We start from the raw sequence: 25,878 nt of genomic DNA, 5'->3' as shown, positions 1-25,878 counted from the left end.
CACTTTAGCACTGGTTAGTAGGGGTAAAGTATGCTAAGTCTTAAGGTTAACAAAAACAAATAAAACTTCACTTTGTGAACTTGATTAACAAGCAATTCATTGGTACTTATTTCAGTTAATAAACACTTTCTGCTTGGAGAAACACAGCAGCTTTTCTTCTCCAGCTCAGTAAATTTCACAACTGTTTTCAGAAAACTGGCCATCGTTATGAATCTGAGCCAAGCATCCCTTTCACTATTGTCCCTCCTTATAGTTTTAACATTTAGAAAGTAGTTTGGAGGTAGATTACTCAGCAACAGTGGACCTATTCGGCGAAACACTTTAGGATCAGTATTTGATGCAATTCCAAGCTTGGGTTTGTTCAGAAAGAAACTGAAAATGATCCCTTTGAAGGATATCTTGACTCAAGCCCCCCCGAGGCCCTCGTTCTGTTAATTTTGCATTCGAACTCACATTATTCATACTCCATCGATGATTTGTAGTTTTGTCTTTTCCTGCCTGTCGTGGTTAAGGTGAGTTACATTAGCCTTCTCAAAAAACGAACTGGGGTGGATTAGGTGCCCTGTACTATTTGATAAATTTCGTATGCCTAAATGTTCCTTAGTGCTATAATAGGTGTGTGTGTATAAGTATTTGAAGCGTGTAACCTTATTTGTTGAGTGCAAACGTAGCAAGATAGTGATGGAGCTTTGAAGAAGGAGGAAAACCTGAGTGACCGTACAGAATCATTTACAAAGAACCAGAATGTTTATGGGTGGTGAATCCCATCTTTTGCTCTTACCTTTTACAGTATCAACAAATGTTACCCTTCTTACAAGGACTTTTTAGATACTTCAAGTCTGAAGAACAAAATCTTTCACCACACTTACTGTAGTTTGTACTGGAAAAAACACTCCTGATGGTAAACCTAGGTAATGTGATATTGGACGGCGTGGATGAATGCTATCCCAACTTTCTTTCTTTTCACCACACTGTATACAACATAACCTTTATGAACTATAGCAAGATAGAGCTGTTCCTGTGTACCCACTAAATTGGTGAATGTCTTTGCTGTTCTTGGCTACAGCACATGTCCTCTGTTCCTTCTGGTCCAGTCCTACAAACCGAAATGAGAGCCTGTTTATTTACCCTGTGACATCGTTGTAACTGTGGAGGAAGGGACAACCTCTGGGGTTAACGGGTTTAGGTACTCCTGATTCTGAATATGTCGCGAAGCACCGTAGTGATGTTGTTTTACCTTGCCAAAGATATCTATACAATGTCTTGCACCGATGCATTTTTGTTATCAATAAAAACAGTTTAAAAAAAAGAAATGAGATCCTGGCACAGAAGTAGAGGAAACCTCCTTCTGGAATGGGCGTCTCCTATATTTACTAATACTGCTTCTGTCTTCGTGGCCTACATGCTTGTAGTATGTAGTAGTTCTCTTTTTCTTATCAAAGTAATTACCTTACTGGACATTTTCACCTTGTGCCTAAATTCCAGGTTTTAATCTGAGTAACTGTTCAATGGAATGCATTCTTTAATGAATCTTTGTTATGCCACCATGGCAGGTTTCATGAGGTATGACAATTCATATTTAATATATACCTAAAGTGATAGACATATAGACTGCAGGGTTTTGAAATGTATAATATCCGAAACATGTTGACTATTGTCAAGGAAGAGACGTTTTATTGCCTGGTAGACAACTAGAAGATACATTATGATCAGCAAGGACAGAACTGAGGCACTCTGGTGCTCACAGCCAATTAGGCAGACCTAAAGATATCCCATCAGCATTTGAAAAAGTGTGGAACCTTGAGTCTTGGATTATTTATTTAAGATCTGCACAGAAGGGCTTCTAAGTTGTTGTGGGTGGGTTGCTTTTGCTTAGGTGCAGATTGGCAGGGAATCAGCCCAACACAAGTGGTCTGCACGAAAATCTTTCAAACAATGCAAGCATATTTTCACCTTAAATAACTTAATAAAGTGGATCCATGTTGTACCAGTTTTCAGGTTACCCATATATGCATACATTTACATAGTTGGGAGTGGTCCTAAAAATTCAATGCTAATCTGGCCCTTCTGGATATGTTAGACCCCAGTGGTTTAAGTTATTGCTGCAGAATTGCTCAGGGAGATTAAAATATAGTGATCGTCGTAGCACAAGTTTGCATTCCAGCAAGGTAGATTCACCCATCATCCTTCCAAGGTCAGTAAATAGAATACCATTACATTGGATATAGTAACATTAGCCATTTACGTGCTTAGCAGCGGCATAAATGGTTTATGAACAACTGCAAAAGCAAAAATGTATGCTGGCTTAGTTTGTGTGACAGAGCAGAACGTGTATATGCTTTCTGGAGGGGTGCGAGTGTGCTTTTGTCATGGGTCTCTGTGCCTGTGCAGGGGGTCTATCATTTCCAAGGCACACCTATTTCACCATCCAGAATCACAATGTATGTTTCATATTGCACATTGGGCCTCTAGACTGTTTTGTCTGCCTCGTGCCAGGTCACTTTTATGCCATTGTGTCTAGTGATAAGTTACACAGCAATCAAACGGAATTTCACGATGTCCATCTGTAAGGTAATCCCTTAGATGAAATGCTTTGTTTACCAAAGCTTCGAGTATTTTAGCCTCTAAATAAAATTCACTGCCCGAAAGTACTCCAACCACCTGTATTACACGTGAGATTTAATGGGGAGAAGAAATTTAGAGCAAGTGAGCAACATTTGAGTGACTAAAAATGGAGTGAAGGTAGAGAAGAATTCCAATCTTCAGTATTTGTGAAAATGCCAGCTGCTTCCTTGGATTACTCATCTGCTTGGTCCACTGCTTGTTCCATGCGGGTAACATCACCCACAGGCCTCACCCGAGACTGTTTCCTGCCCCCAGGTTCTGATTTGCCTTTCCTGTCCTGAGTGGTCATACATCATATTTGCCAATTTCATTTACGAAATCTATACATTTTTCTGTGCTGGCCCAAATTATTTTAGGAAGTGAGAGGGACAAATGTATTTCTTGGCAGGACATGTAGAATGTTGTGTAGACATTGATCCATTCGACACTACTGAATATTTTGAAAGTGTTTGTCAAAAGTGTGTCAAGTGAATATTCTTTGAAGTTGTTCATTTTAGTCAAGTCTTCTAAAATGCCGGTAAAGAACTAGAAATGTGTATACTTAAGTTGTCAATATTTCCTTTTGATTTATTTTTCTCTCATAGGAGTTCACCAGATGTTACTGTTGGCAGTATTTGCAACTCCGCTAAACGACCTAATTAATGATTTCAAAAAATATCAGGAAATGATAGAAACTACTTTAGACATGGATCAGGTATGCAACATATTTCCTTTGAATTTCGTAATTAATGTGTCATTTTCCTTTGCCTTTTCAATTGATAGGTGTGTAGAATCCTCTGCACTCTAGAACTGATATCGTTGGAAGCATCAGTGTTTGATGTTGTGTGCTTGATTTCCATCATCCCAACATTTGATCAGTAAAAAAGAAAATTAAAATTTAAAATAGACTACGGATATCGGCTGCAGTTCGAAGTTAGGCCAAGTCCAGCGAAGGCCTCCATTTTTCTTCGTTTTATTCAAGTCGGTAACTTATGCCAGGATCTCAATTTTTGTTCAATAAGAAACCATGCAAAGTTTTTTTTTTGCAATCTTTATTTATATTTTAGGGAAAATACAGCATAATAATAATTGTAAAGGAAGACCACCACTCAATAGGCGTTTGAGAGGAATTTCTGCATCCAAGAAGGCAACCACATATTGAGTCCAATTCTGACATTGAATCAGCAAGTAGTTTGCGGCAGCCATCAATCCATGGAGGTTTGATCCAGTGTAGCCCAGGGCAAGGGTGACCTGTACGAAGTGGTGATTATAAATAGCAGAGGCAGCTGCTATATAACGTTGGTAGGGGGCGGGTCGTGGCGGTGTGGGGGAAGGGAATGAAAAAGAAAATGAAGCAATCACTTACCTGCAGCTGCATCCTCTTGGTCCTCTTCACCTGCTTCCAGGGCAGGAAGTAGGAACAGAAAGCACCCAGGCTGCCAGACTCTCCTAGCCAATCACAAAGTTGCTGATAGCAGCGTCGTAATTGGTCTGAATGCCGTAGTTCGTCTCATAGACAGGGAGTTGTAGCCTGAACATGTTTTCCACCCGAGCTGTAACACAGCCTGGATGGAGAACAAGCAAAGTGCTCATGACGGTTTGGCCGGCCGGCGACAGCAGGCCAAACCGTCATGCGCACATAAGAGTGTGCAAACCACTCCTCCTCCTGCTCCTGTGTGAGAGCCCCACCCCTACCCAGCTGAGCAACAACGGAAAAATAAAATGATAATAACATGGAGTTATAATATTCTTTTTTTATTTTTTGACCTGCTCAGTGGGGCGACGCCCCTCCAATTTAGCAAGGGAGCTGCCCCTGAAAAATAGTATCAATAAAAGAGCAACTTGAGGGGTGGGGGCATCATAGCAGGGAAGAGAGGGAAATCAGGCAGAGTTGTGGGATCAAGTACGGCAAAAAAGCATGCCTAACATAGTAAAAATGGGAAAAGATACGTATCGATCATCTAGTGAGATGTGGTTGTATCCTGAATCGTTAGCTCAGTGTAGACTCACAAAGAAAAACTGTGAGGGAAGAACGGTATGACGGGTAACCTCATAGACGTGAACAATACGCCTAGAATAGCAAGTGAGAACTCTGTCAAGGGTAATCGCCTAGCTGTCGGACCGGTCTGCTCTCCTAGGGAGACGTGGCAGGACAGAGCACCGACTTGGGTCTTATTCCGGATTACCCGCTACTGAAAAGAAGTCACCCATACCCTTTTGAAGAACTCTAGTTTGTTATTGAGCTTGTACGTAAACATTTCGTGCAGGGCTACCAAATGGAGTACTATGATCCACTCTGTGGGAGTGTGGCACACAGTCTGACGCCAGTGGTGGAGGATACACATCTTCATCAGCCATTGGTGGGTATGAGTATACATTTCAGGGCCATTCGCTACATCATTTAGGAGGGTCAGATTCTGCTTCTGATATTCAAAAACTCCTGTGACGCAGTATTCCAACTCACTTTGCAGACTTAGTGAAGGTCATTTCTATCTTATCCATCACAAGTGGCATATAACATTTCTTCCAGAATGTTGGTTATAGTTTATTAACTGGTTTTAAAATCATTTTTTGGTGCGTAAACTGTTTACAGGAAACTGTTCTGGAATTCCGCTGAAAACTACCCAATTGATTTTGTAGACATGAAACAAGTGCTATGACCTCTAAAAATTAACCAAGGCTATCATCGCAAAGAATTCTGGTAAGACATAGAAGCTCTTTTAAAATTAGCTGCATCACCTACAACTCTTAAAGGGACAAATGTCCCAGATATCTTCAGCATAAACTTAACTCTATTCACCTACCAGAAATCTAAGATCCATGGACAAAGCATTGCTGAGTGTACCCGTATACGTCTTACTAGATGCGGTGGCAGAGCCTTTTTTTACTTGGCTCTGGGTTACTGGAACAGCTTACCTCTTCATGCACGCAAAACAATGGTTCTGTCAGGTGCGAACCATTATTTTTTTACCTGTTCAGTTCCTTTCAAGATACAATTCCAAAGAGGTTAAATATTTCTAGATTTCAATCTTAGGACAATTTAAATGATACGGAACACACAAAGAAAGAAACACCAGGGGAATGCTGCATGATGAGAACTAGGTTAATTTATAGAAAATTCCTTCATTTATATGTATACTCAGGAGTTGATAAAAATGCGGTCAACAAGAGGTGACACTTAAAGTGCGCGGTGAATATGTGACATAATGTGCTCAGTGAAGCAAAATGGTGAACATTATGTACAGAGTGATAACAATGTATGCATAGAAGGCCAGAAGGTCTAGTGAAAACAATGTCTGTACAAGCAGAGTCTTGATCTGGGCCAAGAGGTGCCATCTTGGCCCATTTCAAGACTCTGCATGTACAGACATTAATGTGGATATAGCAGCAGAGCTTTTGTTTTCACTAGACAGTTTGATATTGCTACATTTTTTTTAAATTAAATATCTGGTGCATACAAAAGTTAAATAATACATTAAAATTTCATTTATACATCACTGTGTTTTAAATATAATACATTTGAAGATAAATAGCAATACATTCATCAGAAACACAATAACACATAGCAATATAAAAAAGAATCTCATTATTCAAGGCTGATTAAAAGACATAAAGTTTATATTCTAACTTCCCTCCAATTTTTGAGGGGGGCCCAGATGTTCTGCCCTAGCTCCCTCATCCTTTTACCCCTTCGGGAATATAGAGATGCTTCCGAATTATGAATCCCCAACAATCTTGAAAGCCACATCTGAAATGAGGGCGCCGTAGAGTCTTTCCAGCCCGCGGTTAATAATATCTTTAAAACTGCCACACAGATAAATACAAAGGCTTCCTCCTCCCTTTTCAACCTCAAATTAGAATCAGCTCCCAGAATCATTAATACCGGGGATAGTGTGATATTAACCCCTAGCAGCCCTTCCCAGAATTTTTTCAATTTCTGTACCTATCTCCCTGAGTGTACTGCAGTGAAAAAACATATGTACCTAGTTTGCCGGCCCCTGGGAACATCTTGGACACTTATCATCTTTTTTCCCTCACTCAAAGAGCTTGGCTGAAGTATAATATAGATTGTATAATGTCTTGTAATGTTGAGCCCTGAGGTTCAAGGAGCGAAAAAAAGTACCTGCCATCAATAGTGCTTTATCCAGATCAACATCAGGGTCGCCTCGTTTCAAGGCCCAGGAGGCCTCCACCTTTTCCATGTCATCCCGTAACGTAGGAATCAGGGCTCCATAAAACGTACCAATCCTTGTGCCCCCAGCCATAATATACACAAAGATTTTAATTTGACCTCCTTGGGTGATCCGGGGCCTAATACCTACTAGGGTTTGGGATATTTGAATAAACTTAAAACTTTGATTCAATACTATTCCAAATTTCTGCTTTACATCTACGAAAATCAGCGGGGCAGTCTCTTCCTAGAGATCCCCTATTCTTCTGATTCCTTGGGCCTCCCAAGTTGTCCAACATCTAGCACTACTCAACTGGGGAAAAAGATTTGATTTCCAGAGAGGTGTATAATAGTTATATTTCGGTATTCCTAGAGTTTTCTGGACCACCTTCCACACCCTCCAAACGCGATCTAGTACCTTGTATCTTTTTTTATAATAGTATCGTCGATCTTTTTTTTTTTTGAACAGATTTTATTGATTGCATAGTAAGCATATATCTTGCAATGCTCTGTCACCCAGAGACAATCACCATTATCAATGTACAAATCACAAATGCAGTCATTTCTTATAAGGAGATAGACTGTACAAACAAAGGGTGTAGCCAACTAGTCCCCTCCACCAACCCCCCCCACCATACGCAACTCCCACCCCCCCACGTGCTGCTGCCTGCTCCACCTGTATAATACACATCCAGTATGTAGTGCACAATGTGCACCGGTAAGTCAACAGTTTTGCCATGACTGTCCGGCTATAAGGGAGGCTGGTCTGTATAGTCATCAGGTGGCGGATCCAGCTCCAGTCCACGATAGTCCGCCCACCTCTTCCAGATCTTAAAGTGTTTCCGCGGGCAACCCCTAGCCACAAAGATAGGTTGCTCCAGCCCCATACTGAAGTCCATCCAGGTTTTTCCATGCCGTGAGTGATGGAGCCTGGGGCGCCTTCCATGAGCGTGCGATATCTCTCTTTGCTAATGTTAAACCCAGTAGGAGTAAGTGGCGCTTGTACCTGTTGCCCCCTACTCTGGCCATGATGTGTAGCAGTGTCAGCTTAGGGTCCTTCTGAAGTACCCAGGCTAGGACCTCATCCAGGCACTGGAGCACCCCCGTCCAGAATCTCTACAACACCCTGCATTCCCTCACTGTATGCATCAATGTTCCCACCTCCGAGCCACACCTAAGACAATCGGGGGACACAATCAAACCCGCCCTCCACAAGCGCTGTCTAGTGTAATATGTACGGTGTAGGTATCTAAATTGAACGAGTCGCAGGCGCGTGGAAATTGCAGCTCCCCTAGTGCCCTCCAGTGCCTCCACCCAATCCTCCTCATCCAATTCCCCAACATCCTGCTCCCATGTGGTTTTAAGGCATTGCAGATCCGTGGAGCAGTGCCGTACAAGGGTTTGGTAGATTCAGGACAATTTCTTGTCGGGTAGCTCCCCCATGAAAACGTTTGCTTCTAGCGGACTAAACTCCGGGAGGTCCTCCAGCCCCGCTATATATGGTGTCAGGGTATGGCGGAACTGGAGATATTTATAGAATTGGGTTCTCGGCATCTCAAATTCATCCTGCAGATCATCGAAGGACTTGAGCACACACCCAGACATAACGTCCCCTAATGTAGAAATACCGATCGCGTCCCATCCCTGGAAGCCTATTAGTGTGTCCATCTGAGGTAATCGGTCATTACGCCACAACGGGCTTTCTTGGGTAAGCACTTTCCACCAGCCCATCCTATGTAGTGCCTGTCTCCATATTTGAAAGACCACCTGCGTAATAGATGGTAGAGACTTCCTGAGAGGCGCTGAGTATAGCAGTGTATGGACGGACGCAGTGCGCATCAAGGCCCTCTCCACTGCATATGCGGGGTCGCTCCTATCTGCATACCACCAGTCATTCAATACCAAGAGGTGGGATGCCTGGTAATACGGCAGGACATCCGATGTGGCCAAGCCCCCGGTATATGTTGATCGGAAGCAAGTCCGCAGGGCAACCCATGCAGCGCCCCCCTCCCACAGGAACCGGCTTAGTGCCGATTTAAGGCGCCGGAACCAGCCCAGCGCAACCAGGACTGGGTGGTTTTGCAGTTGGTTTATCAGGCGAGGGAGTGCCACCATCTTAAAGATGGCCGATTTACCATGTATGGAGAGCGGCATTTTAGACCACACCTTAAGGTCTTCCCGAGGGCGCTCCCAGACAGGGGCAATGTTATGGACCATATCAGCGGTCGTGTCCGCGGATAAGAACACTCCCAGGTACTTCACTCCGTCCGTGGCCAACTGGAGCTCACTCGCCCAGTCCCCCACTGGCTGCGGGCCTCCCAAAATCCAGAGTGTAGATTTCCCGGGATTCATATATAATCAGAGGTTTCGCCAAAGATTTGTAGGATTCGCAGGAGACTGGGCCCGATCGCCCCAGGTCAGTGAGGAAAAACAATAAGTCGTCGGCGTATAATGTTATTCTATCGGTTAAGTCAGCCGTCCACTGAAATCCCCTGAGCTGAGCGTCTATTCGTACCCAAGCTGCAAGGGGTTCCATAGCTAGTGCAAAGAGATATGGAGAAAGGAAGCAGCTCTGCCTCGTCCCGCGCCTGATCCGAAAGGAGCGGTATACCTCTTACCCCCCCGCCCCCACTCGCACCGCGGCTGTGAGATCCGTGTACAGGAGCTGTACATATGTCCAAAACCGAGGGCCCAGGTGTCCCAGCATAGCGAACAAGTATGTCCAGCTCAGGAAGTCGAATGCCCTATCCATGTCCGCTAAAAACAGCGCCGCCTGTTCCCCCAATCTTCACCACGCCGACACAGCGACCTGAGCATGTCTGATATTATGGCGAGTGGCCCGCTGTGGCATAAAGCCGGCCTGATCCGGATGTACCAGGTCTGTAATGTATGGTTTAAGTCTATTGGCAAGGGCCTTAGCCAGTATCTTGGCCTCAGTATTGAGCAAGGAGATTGGGCGGTAGGACGCGTGGCTCTCCGGGGGTCGCCCAGGCTTCAAGAAAACCACCACCTCCGCGTGTCGCCAATCCGGTGGCAGCGTACCACTCTCCCGCGCTTCTTCTATGACAGGGCGAAAATGTGGGCTCAGTTGCGTCGCGAAGCGCCGAAAAAATTCACTAGGGAACCCATTCGGTCCGGGCGCTTTCTCCGGATTTAATTCACCCAGTGCCGTGGCCAGCTCAGCATCCGTCAGGGGGCGGTCTAATATCTCGCGAGCCTAGTCTGAAACGGCCCTCGGTGGGAGGAAATCAATAAATCGTTCTACGACCCCTGCTTCCAAGCACTCCTGGGGCGCGTATAGAGCCTCATAATAAGTAGCAAAGCTTCCGGCCAGCGCCGCCGGCACCAAGATAGGCTCCCCATCTAGGCCCACTATCTGGGGCAGGGGTTGGGCATGCATGATGCCCTGACAAAGGCGATGCAATATCTTGCAGGACTTATCGCCCCATTGGTATATACGACTGCGCGTAGCCAGCCAAGCCTGTCTGGCTTAGTCTAGCAGCACCGCAGCATATTGTTGTTGCGCCAAAGCCAGCTGCCGCCTAGCCGCCCCCCATCTTCCTCTCGGCCCCTACGCTCCAGAGCCTCTAGGTCAGCCTCGCGCCGCACTAGGTCTCTACGCCTCTCCTTACGTGCTGCCGCGCACCATGAGATATCAACGCCTCGCAGCGTGGGTTTCATCGCCTCCCAGAGCGTCGCCGGGGAGCCCACCGTGCCTACGTTAGCGGATAGGAAATGATCAAGTTCACAGGTCATGTGGGCACGGTAGGCATCTTGCATCAGCTGCCATGGTGACATACGCCACCGAAACAGCTGCCAAGCGCGACCAGTATCGAGTATAACGTAGACTGGCGAATGGTCAGACAACGCCCGTGGCAGGATCTCTGCGGACAACACTCTATTCGCCATCCCTCTCGGAACAAATATGTAGTCCAGTCTAGAGAAGGAGTCCCGCGCTGTGGAAAAATATGTATAGTCTCTACGCGAACCATGCTTGTATCTCCATGTGTCCACCCAATCAAGACCTGTGACCAGGGCCCGTAACCTAGGTGCCGGACCTTCCCTCCCCGCCGCATCCTGAACGCCGGCAGCGCTGTGCCAACTATCACACGTGACATCCACAACATCATTCCAATCCCCTCCTACTATGGACAAAGCAGTGGGCATGTCCACCCAAAGGGATAGCAGCCTCTCAACCAGGGGCCACTGCAACGGTGGCGGGGCATATACACTACCAATGAGTACTGGGTCTCCTCCAAGCTCTCCCTGCACAAATACAAATCTGCCCTGCGCATCAGTCCACGTACGTTTATGAGCAAAGGGAACCCTACGATGTATAAGGACTGCCACCCCTTGTGATCCTCTTGTGAACCCCGAATGGTATGTGTGTGTGAACCCATTTCTCTGAAGGCAAAGCGCTTTGGTACCAAGTAGGTGTGTTTCAGGACAGGAGTATGTCTGTTCCCCTCTTCTTAGCACACGTAAACACCGCCCCCCTCTTCACCTTATCCAGCATCCCCCGCACATTCCAGCTCATGATCCGTGTCCCACCCGGGCCTAGCCGCACTCCCTCACCATCAAGAGACATTCGTGCTGTATAACGTGTGGCGGCCCAGCCCTACGCAGGCAGCCTTGGCAATTCTTGAAACAGTCAGTAAGCAGCAATTTCAGCGCAGACCCTCCCCCCTCCCTCGAAACCAACCCCCAACTTCTCCCCAACCTCCCCCCACCCCGCACCTCTCAAACATGGAAGCACCTGTTGTGGTCGGAGCATGGTCCTGGCCCCAACAGGGAGCCAAGCACCACCCCCTCCAATGAAACCCCTCACAGCAGCCCATATATAACTAGGCTGTTGCTCCCTCCCCAATCCTAACCGAGTGTGGCCACCAGCCTCGGCAGCATTGTACCTGGTCATCTAATTCAGGCATATAAGCAAATCATGAGTCAGTTCCCTCAATAGTCAAGGCACATCCTCCTGGACCTCCGGCATCTCCGCGGGTGGTCGACCCAGATTGCGAGCCACGGCTCGAGCGCGATCTGCCCCGGCGCTTACGCCGACCCTCCGGGCCCCTCCCGGCCAAATTACTCACGGAAGAGTCGGACTCCCCGCCCTTCGCCGTGTTGGTTCGAATCTGAACAGTTTCATCCGTCCACTGAAAGACCTCTTCTAGAGTGTCAAAGAAGAAGGTGCGGGACTGGAAGATGACCGGCAGCCTCGCAGGGTAGAGCAATGCATATTGCAGCTGCAGGCCCCTGAGACGAGCTTTGGCTGCAGTGAAGGATTGGCGTTGTTGTTGCACCTGTTTAGTATAGTCCGGAAAAATCTGAATATTTGCATTTTCGTACATGAGCTTGGCCTTCAATCTTGCCTGTTTCAGAACCGTGTCTCTATCAGCGTAGTTCAGGAGTTTGGCGATCATGAGCCGCGGGCGTGCGCCAGCCAGGGGCTTCTGCTTCAGCGCCCGGTGGACCCTCTCGATCACAAAGCAACGGGAGAGAACGTCCGGTGGAATCCAGCTCTCTAGCCATTGTGTCAAGAAGAGCTCTGCACTGCCCTTTTCGCAATCCTCTGGAAAACCTATAAAACGTAGATTACTACGCCGTTCACGTCCCTCCGCCTCCTCCGCTCTCAGGGCAAGGGCCCTTCTGAGTTCTCTCCAAGGCCAAGACTCTCTTCTTCAGGGTGGAGACATCATCCTCCACCTCAGATATGCGCGTCTCTGTGCCTGCAATTCGTTCCGCAGATCCTGTCGAAGAAGCATGACATCAGAGCCCACCGCTCCAATCTTGGCGTCCAGCGCATCCCTGGACTGCGTGATCGCCGCCAAGAGCGCCGCGTTGTCCGGCACCTGTGCCTGTGCTCCCTTTGCGCCGGCCACCACCGCTAATTTGTCGATCGTCCCTTGTTTGCCCTGGCCTCCGCCGCCTCTCGTCATGCTGCTCTAGATGTGTGGCCCACTCCCGCCACGAGCCAAGAATTCAAATATGGCCGCCAACTGCCGGTCTCCCGTCCAAGAAAAGCAGGGGGGGCAAAAGGGGTTGTCTCCAATGGTGTTAAGCGGTCCGCTATGGTGCCGACCTCCACCGGCCGGCGCGCGACCCCCGGCCGGCTCGCACTGCTCTGTAGCTCAGGCCCGGCTTCCACCCAGGCTCAGTGTTCGGGAGGGCCTCCTCGGCGCGGCCAGCGCCACCGACAGATTTACGCCGGGACCCGATGTGACCCCCGAGTTCCGGCCCCCCAGCCGCAGTACCCCCACACCCTGTGGCCAGGCCGTCTGCTGGACCGCTCACCCAAGTCTCTGCACTGACCTGGGAGAGTGGAAGCGCCGCTCGTCTGTCCAGGCGCGCCCCTCCGCAAGTCAGCGCTGTCACCACGATCCCACAGGATGGCTCCTCTCTCCGGACGTCTCCGGTGGTCTCTGACCCGGGCTCTCATTGGGCTCGCCTCTTCCCTACTCCTCTCAATGCCGTCCCGCAGGAGACACTGTCCGCGGGGCTCCTGGCCTCAAGGAAGCAATGGACCCACGCCGCCTCTGCTCCCGGCACGGCCACTCCAACTTGTCGGGCTTCGCCAAAATTGAGGCCCCGGCTTTGTAGGCCGCACCAGACCGCTCCAACCGCGGGATATTCTCGGGCCGCGGGAGCCGATCCCCGCTCCTCCTCTTGCCGTCGGGGAATGCCCACAGGACCGGGCACCGAGCGGGATCGTCAGGAATTGTTTATAATGACGAGGGCCAGGATATTCAAGCAGGATATTCGCAGGCTGGTCGGAGCTCACGCTCTACACGACCGCCATGCTCGCCGGCTAAGCCACGCCCTCCTATCGTCTATCTTTTTGCGCAGTAAAAGCCCCAAAGCTTTCTTCCCTAGCAGTAGTTCAAAGATAGATGGGGGATAGGCATTCCCAGGTACATTGTCCATCATATTTGTAGCACTATCCAGATGTATCGCCATCTGACTAAAAAAGACATGCCACCAAATAAAACTGAATATTCAGGACCCCTAGTACTCCTCTCTCTTGCGGTAAGGACAGGTATTTCAGAGATCTTCTTGTTTTCCCATACTGCCAAATACATTTTATAAAAACGGACCCAATAGATTTTACCACACTTTCCCCCACCATAAGCTGGATCGAGCGAAAAAGATGTAATACTTTCGGGAGCATGGTCATTTTTAGCACGTTAGCTCTCCCTATTATGGACAAATGAATGGAGTCTATCCTTTTTAGCTCAGTTGACATTGAGTCAACCAGTGGCTCAAAATTTTCTTTGATTATAGACTCTATTAAAGGACTAATCCTAACCCTGAGGTATATTGCTGAGACCGAGTATCTTCCATCCCGTTTTATGATATTACTGGAACATATTATTTGTGTCTTATTTTCATTGAGAAGGTACCCTGAACAACGACCAAACTCTGAATTTATTACCCTCGAGGTAAGCATAGCCGTGTCCGGATCAGGAGTTATTATTGCCAAGTCATCGGCATATGCCAGTACTTTGGTTTTGAATCCATTACACAACACTGGTTTAATGCCCTTGTACCCCAATATATTTCTAATTAGGGGGTCAGTATAAAGGGCGAATAGGTTTGGGGAGCAGGGGCACCCTTGACGTGTCCCCCGGGAGATGCATATTTTATCCGACCCATTAACTGAATTCTAGCACAAGGATCGATATACATTGCCCTAATAGCCTTTATTGTTTTAGGGCCAAAACCCCTTCGTTCCAGTACCCCCCACAATTACATCCAAGTAACACGATCAAAGGCCTTTTCGGCATCGAGAAGGATCATGGTGATCCGGCCCCCGTGACAGCATGCTCATCAAAGAGCGTATTAGCTCGCCTTATATGGTCCGTTGTTCTTCTACCAGGGATAAATCCATGCTGCTTATGGGATCACCAGACCGCCAATGACCCCTCCCAGCCTATTTGCCAGAACCTTCGCATATATTTTGGTGTCTGCATTTATGAGGGATATGTGACGATACGACCCGGGATCCTCCCTGACTTTAACCTTCTTATGAAAGACAACTATGTTTGTCTCTTTTCAGGAATCTGGCACTTCTCCTGAACATATTATACCACTGAATAGATCCAGCAAAACAGGGGCTATCACTGCCTGAAGGCATTTATATACCTCCAGTGGAATATTATCCAGCCCTGTAGACTTATCTGCAGCTAAATCTTCCAAAGCACGCACCACTTCAATTCCAAGTCATTATCTAACGCCACTTTCTCCTTGTCGGCCAGAATATGGCCCAGATCTTTAAAGGCAAGACTAGTAAATTCTGCCCTATCACCTTCTTGGTATAACTTTTGGTAGAAGTCCTTAAACACCCTTCTAATATCTTCTGGCTCTGTATACTCTAGGCTGGCCAGCTGAATTTTGTCAATCATATTTCTACTAGAACCCTGTCATATCCTTAATGCTAATAACTTTCCTGCCTGCTCTCCCGTCTCCTACATTCTGTCCTTTTGTATTTGATAGCCATCAGCACTTTTCTGAGCTGCGACCTTATAGACTTCCGCCTTGAGAGCCAAGGTCTTACATAAGCTTTCCTTAGCCTCTTTGCTTCCTGTGATGTCTCTCATATGTTGCTCCTCTGCCTGGACTGACTGCATCATTAGCACCTCATGCACCTGTCTGTTTTTTCCCTCTGACTAGCAGAGAAGCTGATTGTCTCTCCTCCTGGTGCTGCCACACACAGATTCGAGGGGCGCTATACCTATTCATATCAAAATAGCTTTGAGCCCATCTCCTAAGGTGGTCTACAAATTCAGGATCAACTAACAATCTTCTCTCAAACATCCATCTGGACGGGGGATTATTAACCATGTCATTCTCATAGACTAAAATCAAGGGACTATGGTCAGAGATTATCTTTGGCATTTTAATGATCCCAATCTTACCCGCCTCTGAGGATGATATAAAAAAGTAGTCTAGCTTGGTATATTTTTTGAAGGGACAAGAGAAGTAAGTAAAGCCCGGGTTACGAGGCTCCTTATATCCCCACACATCCAACAAGCTGTGTGACCTAATATAAGCAGACCGGGCTCTAAAAACCTTGGGTTTCCTCCCAGTATATACTGGCCTGTTATTACCACGCATAAAATCTACAGAGATATTAAAATCCCTGCAAACTATTAGGTGATGTGGCCAATTCAGTAACTCCACCTCTAGTTTATCAAATAAATCAGGCTTGTCTTGATTGGAACCATAATTTGTAGACAGTGTTATCCCTATCTAAAGTTCCACAATCTCCCACCTACCCAAAGTATCTGCTAGAGAGCGCTTACTACCACCCAAGTTATTTCTGGCCAAGATTGCCACCCCCCTAACAGTAGAACATACCAGAACCTCAAACTCCTTAACGTTTAAGAGAGGTTTCTTAGACCAGGGCAAATGGGTTTCCTGTACGCATATAATGTCTAAGTGATTCAGCCCTACAAAGTGCCCTAGTCTTTGCCTTTTATGCCAATCATTCATCCCCCAATATTCAATGTGCATAGCTTAAAAATTGAAGGCTTCCCTAACCCCGTTCCCCACTCGAAACCACCCTCCCCACGCTGTTTCTTTATTAAACCCATTAATAATGAATACCGCCACCCCCCTTCCCCCGTCATCCCCCCCTCTGAACATGTCAAACAGTTAGACAGATTATTTGTCCAACGAGTCCAAATATTCCTTTGCCTTGATCTCTGAAGAGAAATATCGAGTGGTTCTCTGGTTGATAATTTTTAGCTGTGCCGGATTGACAAATACTCTTGGATTTTTTATCCTGGAAAGGTTTCAACAGCTGCCTTAACCTCCATCGCTTTTCTACCGTTACATGGCAGAACTTACAAAGAATGAACCCCCCCCCCCAGTTGGCTTCCTGGCATCCGGCCTGGCTTTATCTGATATGGTCTGCCGCAGCAAAAAGTTTCCAAAAAAGACCAAAATAGCACGTGGTTTGTCACCCTCCGTTACCTGTACTCTCGGTTTGAAGGGGATGCGATGTGCTCTTTTAATCTCGGAAACCCAATTTCACTCGGACCGTTCCTGGAAAGCTGCCGAAAAAAGGTTAACAATGTAGGTCCTAGCGTCACACCCCTCCATGCCAAACTGGACTCCCAGAACTCTAGGATTGTTTCTTCTTTTTCTGTTATCAGACTCTTCTAGATTCCATTGTATGTCCTTAATCTGGGCTTCGTTGGACTCCACCAAGGTTACAGCTGCTTCGGCTTCTACAACCATCATTCTTTCCTCCAGAGTTACCACACTTTCTCCAATACTAGAAAATGCCTTTGATAGCTTCCTTACCACACCCTGCATTTTCCTCATCCCTGCCTGTGCTTTACGACTCATGTCGTGCCTCTTCCCTGTGAGCTAGGTTAGCCTTGTGAATAGTGTCTAATGTGGGGGGGGGGGATTCAACCATTAGCCCCGGGGTTGTTTTTCCAGATGACCCTGAGAGTGGAGTAGTTGCAGAATAGTCCCATGAAATATCCTTTCTTCCTCTATTTTCCTTTCCATTTTGGGCCTGCGTTTTTTTTTAATTGATAGAAGATGGTCCTCCTCACTTTCCTCTGGGTCGGATTCCAGGCTGCTTGCCCCCTGCGAGGAACTCAATTCGTCATCTGACTACTCTGCTTCTTCTGGCACCGAGATAAAACATTTGCTAGAATCCTCTCAACCTCCACCTTGTTTTTATCTTCCACAGGGATCTTAACTACCGGTAAAGCATTTGCATTTTGCCTCCTCTGAGTCATAGGTGGCCTAGTGGGTCAGGTATTAGCACATTACAGAACCTGTCTTCCTTGCCCCTATTGTCAATGCTATCTTTATTACCAGAGTCCTCAGTAGTAATCGTTGGTGCATTATTCAGCTCTAGGTCATTCATGGTGTTTTGTTCCTGCAATGCAACACCCCCGCAATTCTCCCCAACTACCACAGTCCGGCCCATATCCATCAGGCTTACTACCAACTGAGCCTCTAGAGTCAATTGGGATGTCAGTCCAATATTCCCCGGACTCATTGCCATGGCTTTCGCTCCCCTACCGGGATAATTTTCGCTGCTTTCCTCCGGCTCTCTTCCGACCATTGTAGTCACACCTACAGCTGGCCCCCTTCCTCGCTGCATCAGTTCAATCACCGTGGGAGCCGTCCTGCTCTTCGTGGCTCCTACACAGATGCCCCGCCCTTTCCTCTCCTTGGCGGGCCGGGTTGCCGTAATCGTTGCGGGCGTCCAAGGGAGCCTTCCCCAGAGAACGGGCTGCTCTCCCCTGGGAGCAGATTCTCGCCAGCTGCGGACAATGCCTCACTTCGCACCTTGCGGGCGGCTTCTGCCATGGCTGCCTTGGAGGCAGCGCCGCTTGTCGCTAACTACGGCGTCATGACAGTCTCTTCACCCGTGAGCTGGAGAACCAGACGCCTCAGGTACCACTCCACACACCGTCTCACAAGGGAGGAGACCGTACCGAGGTATTGGGTCCGGATACACTTTCGGGGGAGGGGAGCATTCAGCCTAGGGGGCCGGTGGGGGGGGATAAATATATTACTATCGTGGCGAAGCCTACTCCAATAGGGTCACATAGATGTGATCGGACCGCTGCCTGCTAGTGTCGCTAACGTCCACCTAAGCGGCTGCCATCTTGCCCCCGCCTCCGATATTGCTACATTTTCATTGTCTGAGTTAATGACCCATCCCAAATATTTTATCGATCTCTCACCCCATCAGAGTCTTGTGTTGGTTTTCAGAGATTCTATTATTTCCAATTGGGACATATTTATCTTAAAGCCGGGAACAATTACAAACCCACCAAGAATGGTCTGCACGTGATGGAGGAACATTTCTGATGACGATAATGTTAGCAAGTCATCATCAGGGAACACCATAGTTTTTGTGTGTGTCTTGGCTAAACTGTAAGTTTTTGATGTCATTGGCTGCTCTGATTCTATCTGCTTATGGTTCGATCGAGGGAGCTAACAGAAGGAGGTCCGGGGGAACCCTTACAAGTCACCCTGATAAGGGCCAACGAAGGTGACAGGCCACTATTCAGAGCGATTTGAGAGGTTGGGTGTCCTGAAGTTTGCAATATGAGAGCTGTAAAAAGTGGGCCAAATTCTGCACGTTGTAAAGTACATTTCATAAAGTTCCAGTCTACCTGTTTGAAGGCTTTATCTGCATCTAGACTGACAAACACTGCCACAATAGTCTTCTTATAGGCCTTTTCGACAAAGTGGACTATTCAACGCAAATTGTTGTGCGTCTGATTTGATCTAATAATGCATGATTGATCTGGATGAATGAGGAAAGTGAGTATATTTTCTAGTTGGGTGGCCAGAATGTTATTGAATATTTTAATATCTAGGTTTAAAAGTTCTGAAGGTTATTAGAAAGGACATAATTTGTGGTCCTTCCATCGCTTTTGTATAAGTGTGACTATTGCCTCTCTCACAGTAGGTGTGATTTCAAACCCCTGTGAAGAAGTGTTATATAGTTTTGTTATTGTAAGGTATGAACAGGCCCTGTAGAAGTGCCCAGTAAAGCCATCCAGCCTGAGGTTTTGTTTAGTTTTAAGGATTTGATAGCTGATTTCACTTCATTCTCCATTATCAGGGAATGCAACCGACTTTTTGATAAACTTGTATCTATGGGTGATGAATTCCATCACAATATTTGTGTTTCATGTTTCTCGGAGGACTGCAGAATAGTGTAGAAATCAATAATTAATCTTCGTTTATCTGGGTCTCTAGTAGCAAGAACGCCAGGACCTGTCTTAATTTCTCTGACATAGCCTCTCTTTTGTTAGTGTCTGAGTTACTTGGCAAAAAGGGGCATATTTAATGTTTTAGTCTTAGCACTAAATGCTCTGCTCAGCTTAATATATGTAAACTGCATGTAACTGACCTCTTGGGTCAGTCGGCACTCGAAGGTGTATGTGAGATGATCCTGTCCTGTATTGTTTCGGCTATCTGTAATTCTCATTCAAAATTTTATTTATATAGGCATCTAGGTTTTTTAGGGGTTACATTAATCCAATGCAGTTGCCCCTTAACTCCACTTTAAACGCATCCCACAGGTTGTGCTATGAAACTTTATTGTCATTATTTTTAGTTCTCCGTCAAGGCTGGGACAGAGAGCAAAGCTGGTAAGTAAATGCATAAACTGACTGGTCTCGGCAACTGCGCAGGGGTGATTGGGTGATTTGCTGATGAACAATGATGTTCACTGCTTTTAAAGAGAAGGTATCGGAATATGGCAGACCCACGGCTTATTTGGGGCTGCTGGTCCGGGCTTTTTTGCTTATCCATACGGCAAAAATAATATCATTACGCTGCCTTGGCATTTTGAGGTTTTAGCGATTAAGGCAATTATTGATTGTCCTGATGATGGTCCCCATGACCCAATAGGGGGACCGAAAAGCCGTCGACTTGTCTAGCACCTTATACAAATACTTGATTGCTAACTACTGTAATGGTGCTTTTTGACATTTCTGTATAATTTGAATGTGAACAGAAAAACGCTTGTTTGCCTTAAAAAAAACCTTCTATTTCTCATCATCTGTAACCACCCCGCTAGTGTTGGGCACAGGCTTGTGTACCACACGGGTGTACTGTGGAAGGTATCTTCGCTTTTTGGATTTACTGTTTATTAAGTAAACTTGAATGACCTCTGTCCGGCTGGACATGTCACTCCAAATATAGATCTGACTTTGTCTATATTTATTGGTTCATATACTATGGAATGCATGGGACCACTGTTTGAATAAGCTTTATAATTCAATGGCACTCATAGGGAGAATTTTTTTTAATCTTTAATGCTGTTTTCTTGGGCTCCTGCCTATTGCATAGAACAAGCTGCTGCCCACAATAGTGAACTGAGAACATGCGTAAAAAAAACGTTTGGAACAAACCGAGTATTGGTCCTTCTGAGTGATGTTTAGTTCCAGTGCGGTGCAAACTATCAAAAATGAGTCTGCACAATATTGTTGCTCCCCTTCTCTTGATAGGAGATATTGTACACCATTCTGGACGTTTGGAGCATTTGAAGGCTATAGGATACTTTGTCTACTCATGCGGTGTAGTTTGTATGGTACATTAAGGGAATTGTACAATTATCGTGGATCTGAGTTTCCGTAGGAAGAGCATTTTTTTGTATTTAATAACTTGGGCACCGTTTGGCAAATTTGCACAAAAATTTCCAAAAGAAAAACATGCATCCACCTTGTTTTCTTCATGGAAAGTTTCACGCAGATTCGTCTAGAGGGGCCAAGAAAGGGGAGAGGGGAATCCCAGAAGTGCATTTTTCCGTGTTTTTTTTTTATAATAAACTTGCTCTTTGATTTAACAAAAAAAATAATGGTTGAACAGAAGTACTCTAAATGTGGCAAGCATTTAGAATTTTACACAGAAAGCTTGCTTTTTGTGATTTTGCTGTAAATCCATTCAGTTACTTTTGAGAAATGAGTGTTTAAATAGGGGTTGGTTTAACCCCGGGAAAGTTTATCTTGATAGTTGGTCCTGAAATCACACAGTACCAATTTCTTTTTTTAATTCACCATTCTTATTGCCTGAGGAAGCTATTTCTTCTGTCTGTCATTTCAGTATTACTGCTAGTACAGTAGCACCGAATGATCTGCTTGACTAGCTGCAATACTGAAGAACATTTTGTTGTAAACTTATCTAGGGCTCTAGTGTAATTTTCCAGTTTCATGCCCTTATATAGGTATAACTTATCATATAGGCATCAGAATCATAACCATATTTAGGCACAGCCAATGCAGTCCAAATACGGCATGGCTACTTCCACTAAGCTCCTAGAGTACGAGTTCTTGAAGACAACCAGCCTTCAGCAGTACGGTACTTCCCCCTGCTTCAGTATTGATTTGTCCCAGAACTCCTGGAGCATGTAAAGAACTTCGAGTTCTTAGTGACGTTATTATGTCCACCCTTACGTCAAACTCAGCACCTTCCAGGTATAAATATACCCACATCTGCCCTAGCAAACACACAGTGGTTTGGAGCAGATCGACTAACTACTTGTCCGACGCCCTGCTGTAGCGAGTGCCGAAGGAAGCCGACCCTCCAGCTGACGCACTGAGAGAGACGCGGTCTTTTCTCCTGCCGAGAAATCCAGCTCCAGTGTTTCCCTTCTACCCTTGCTGGTTACTGGGAGATCGAGTCCTGAGAGAGAGATACAAGACCTCCTTCATTCTATAACCAAGGTACGAAGCTGATTAGACCCTTAGAGAATTCTTGGATAGATTCTTGGCAGAAACTATTTAACTCAAGCTACACCTCACTTACTTCTTCCCTTGTACTAGACTTGGGTTAGGTACACTGGGGTAGGCGTATTTTAGATGCACCAGTTGAGTACTTTTAGTCATTATTTATCATTGTATGTATTTTATCTATTTTATCTATTTTATGGCTTAGAAACAAGATCATGCTTTTACAGTATTATTTCATGATACTCTTTTTACTGTACGCACTTAGCAAGTATTACGATTGTTGCAATTAACTTCTCTTGCATGAGAAAGAAGACAGCTCAATAAATAACTTTTTATTGAAAACGCCAGTCTCTCTATTTCTCTGCAAAAACCCTGGTGAAACGAAGCATGCACGATTGACTGAGTGAAATAGCCATCTATGGTTTCTGCGACGCTGAAGATATATTTCTTATTCTTGGGGAACAAAGTTGTCATGTTATATGGTTGTAAGAAACTAATCCCTTCTTGTTAATTCGAGAATGTTTCTTGTGACCTCTGAGGTAGATGGCATTCCCAATTAAGTCTAACATACTCAATAGAGACCTAGTTGACTTCAGTCCTACGTCTAAACTATCGTTTATGTTATTCCAATGCGCAGAGCCTATTGGGAATATAGGAACTACACTACATGGCGCCCAACGTTTGGTAAGGTGATAATTTAACGCTAGATACTAGAGTAACTCAGTCGTGCTTTTCACACAGATCCCTTTTTCCGTAAAAACTCCAATAGACGTCTGGAGTGGGTAAAAGGTTAGTATCCGCCAGAACTAAATAGGACAAGAATCTTATGTATTAGTTGTTGGTTTATTCAACGTTGAAGGATACAGTGTTCCAAAATATTGTGCACCTAATCTTTGTTTCCTTGAAAACATACTCTGCAAACTTTCTGTCAGCGAAATGGCGGAGAGTGACGACGAAAGGGAGAGAGCTAGAATAGCAACTCAGCTATTAGCAGAAGACACAAGTCTTCAGCAAAACAACCCGGATGCAGTAATCATCCCCGTTAATCTAAGAAAGAGTGTATCCTAAAAACTAATCAATAATGGAGTATCATCGAGAGGTGGTACAGTCATATTTGTGGTAGAGGCACATGAATATCGGCAGACAGAGGTATTCTATTCATGGATAACTTTTCCAGCAGCAAATGCTGTAACATATGAGTTCCACTACTACAAAGCAGAGGAACCTCCAGCGGAAAACGTTCCTTTCGAGGATGTCGAAATTCCTCTAACTTACCAGGAGCATCAGCTCTGGTTAAATGGCGCTCTAAAACATAAAAATCACATTACCAGACTCGGTCCACTAGGTAGACCAGGAGCCACATGGCCGGTTCTAGCCAGCTATACACCACATCCTGACATTGAAGAAATGTCAGACAGAGAACTATTTTTTCAACTAAATCAATTAATTAAAATACATAGACCATTAGTACAATATGTCATGCGGACTTTAACAGTCCAACCAGCAATAACAATTCCACAGCAAACCCCTCACCAGGGGAATACAAACAAAATTACACCACAGACTATACAATCAGTCATTGGTAAATTACCCGCAAAACGGGAACAAATTCCGTTCTGGTTGGCTCAAAAGATTACTCAAATAGAGGCAGTATTCCCTGATAGTACACCTCATGAAAAACACAGAATTCTGACAATCTGTATACCAATGGGGATCGCACCACATGTGGAGGACTGTGACACTTTGGGAACAGTCTTTGCTTCAATCTACACAAAAACACATGGCAGTTATATCTGATGTACTAAGACAGCTTCAAAATGAATACGGTCCAGAGCCTGCTTTGAATCTAGGTATGAAATTACTGAAAGATTTTAAACAAGTCTCTGCTATACTACTAGCCAACATAAAAGGAGAAGCAGCATCAGTGGCGATCCACCAAAAGTTAAAAGAAACAGATATGGCAGAACAACCTTTTGAACTTGCCAGAATAATTGAAAAATCCTATAAAGAATTTAAAAAATTAGGTAGAGTTAGTATGGGTGGGAAACCACTAAAACCACAACTAAAAAAATCCTGAAAAAACTTTCATTAAAAATTGTTTAATTACTCTTAAAAAGAAATGGGAAACTATCAGACAGACTCTTCCTAAAGAGAAACAGTTTCAGTCCAGAGGAAGGTCTCCCCAAAGGAGAGATAGATCTTCAGAACGGGGGGGGAGGGGGTAGGCCTCCACAACAGGAGCTCTCTGAGAAAAGATATAACCTCAGAAATAGGGATAATTTGAAAAAACCTGACAGATATCAAGATAATGATACACGTCCCTCTCGATCTTTTCAGACTTCCTCACAGAAATCGGAAAGAAGAGGACGGTCCGAACATAAAGAAGAGCGCATCAAGTCCAAAGACAAGGAACCTGCTCACCAAAGTAAAAAATCTCAATTTTCCAAAAAGAAGGTAGCAAGCATAAAGATTAAACATGCCGAGGATCCTGAAAACACAACTCAAGAACGGAGAGTGGGCCCCAACCATGCCAGACAGCGCAGCAGAAGTGACCATAGTTCGCAAGATCCTGATGAATCTTCTGCAGACAGTGGACACGAATGAGTACATTCAGGTGGAAACTGCAGACACCAGAGTTAGTGTACCCCATAAATTATATGAAACAACATTACGTATAGAAGGGATCATAACTAGGAAAATAAGAACTCTTTTGGGAGAAGCTATCTAAAGGCTATGACATTCTTCTAGCTGAGAAAGACTGGCCACCAGAATTTGTCAGGGAGTGCCCACATGGCGAAGAAATGATTATGCCTGCCTTCTCAAATCATATTCCAATTCATAAAAAATACACATATGCAAGAAAATGGGCAGTGGCCCAAGCCCCTGCATTATATAAAAATCATGTAGGATGGGATGAGGAATCCCCTCACCATAAAATCCAGTTAAGAAATCAACCTACTGCACAAAGGCAGTATCCTGTTGAGCAAGATGCTAAAAAACAAGTCAGGGAGATCTTAGATCAACTTGAGTACCATGGGTGATTGAAACATGCACCTCACAAATGAACAATCCTTTGTTTTCTGTCTCCAAACCAGACAATTCATATCATCTAGTATTGGACTACAGACACTTAAACTCTTGTTGCAAAACATTTGCAGTACAAAATTCACACAGTGCAGCACTGATGAATAACATTGTGCACACAAAATATAAAACGACATTAGATATTTCAAATGGTTTCTTCTGTCAAAGCATTGCACCAGAAAGCAGGTATTTGACCGCTTTCTCAAGTATGGGGGCCCAGAGGCAATTTTGCCGTCTCCCCCAGGGATTCAAGAATAGCCCAGGATTATTTTCAGCCAGAGTAACAGAGTTACTACAAATGTATGATGATGAGGCATTATCTTATGTCGATGACATCTATCTAACAGACGATGATTTGGACAGGCACTGGAAAAGAGTGAACACCATTATGAACAGACATGTTAGCTAAAACAAAGCTGCAAACACACGTAAACATACGCAACCTTGTAATCCGAGTCATCCCAGGAAGATGCGGATTCATGTACCTGACCTATAACGAAGGTGAAACGGTACCAATAGCTTACAAATCACACTTGTACACACAAGCTGAAATAAAATTCACTTCAACTGAGAAAATTCTGATAGCGGTTCAAACTGCTATAGCAAAAGAAAGAGCTCTCGCACAGGGAAAACGCATATCGGTCGTTACACCTGTACCTACCTTAGAGGCAGTGACAAGAGCGAGCATTCCAAATGCTAAAGCTTTACATCCAAGATGGATACAATGGGTTAATTATCTTGCTGCAACAGACGTTGAATACGTTTTTGACCCTAGCTTGAAAACACAAGAATTTCTCCAAT

At 45.3% G+C, this 25,878-nt stretch overlaps 1 protein-coding gene across 1 annotated transcript in view; it reads left to right on the top strand.

Annotated features, from left to right (window-relative positions):
* The window catches only part of MSH2 (mutS homolog 2), a 755,480-nt gene that overhangs the window by 285,771 nt on the left and 443,831 nt on the right, over positions 1–25,878 (top strand). The window contains exon 8 of the mRNA XM_086927770.1: positions 3,210–3,319. Within this exon, the coding sequence (XP_086783896.1) occupies positions 3,210–3,319 (110 nt within the window). The remainder of the gene's footprint in view (positions 1–3,209; positions 3,320–25,878) is intronic.

Source organism: Lissotriton vulgaris, chromosome 6 (genome assembly GCF_964263255.1).
Source record: "Lissotriton vulgaris chromosome 6, aLisVul1.2, whole genome shotgun sequence".
Lineage (NCBI taxonomy): Eukaryota > Metazoa > Chordata > Amphibia > Caudata > Salamandridae > Lissotriton > Lissotriton vulgaris.
The sequence above is the reverse complement of the archived record's forward strand: the minus strand, read 5'-3'. Positions and strand labels throughout refer to the sequence as shown.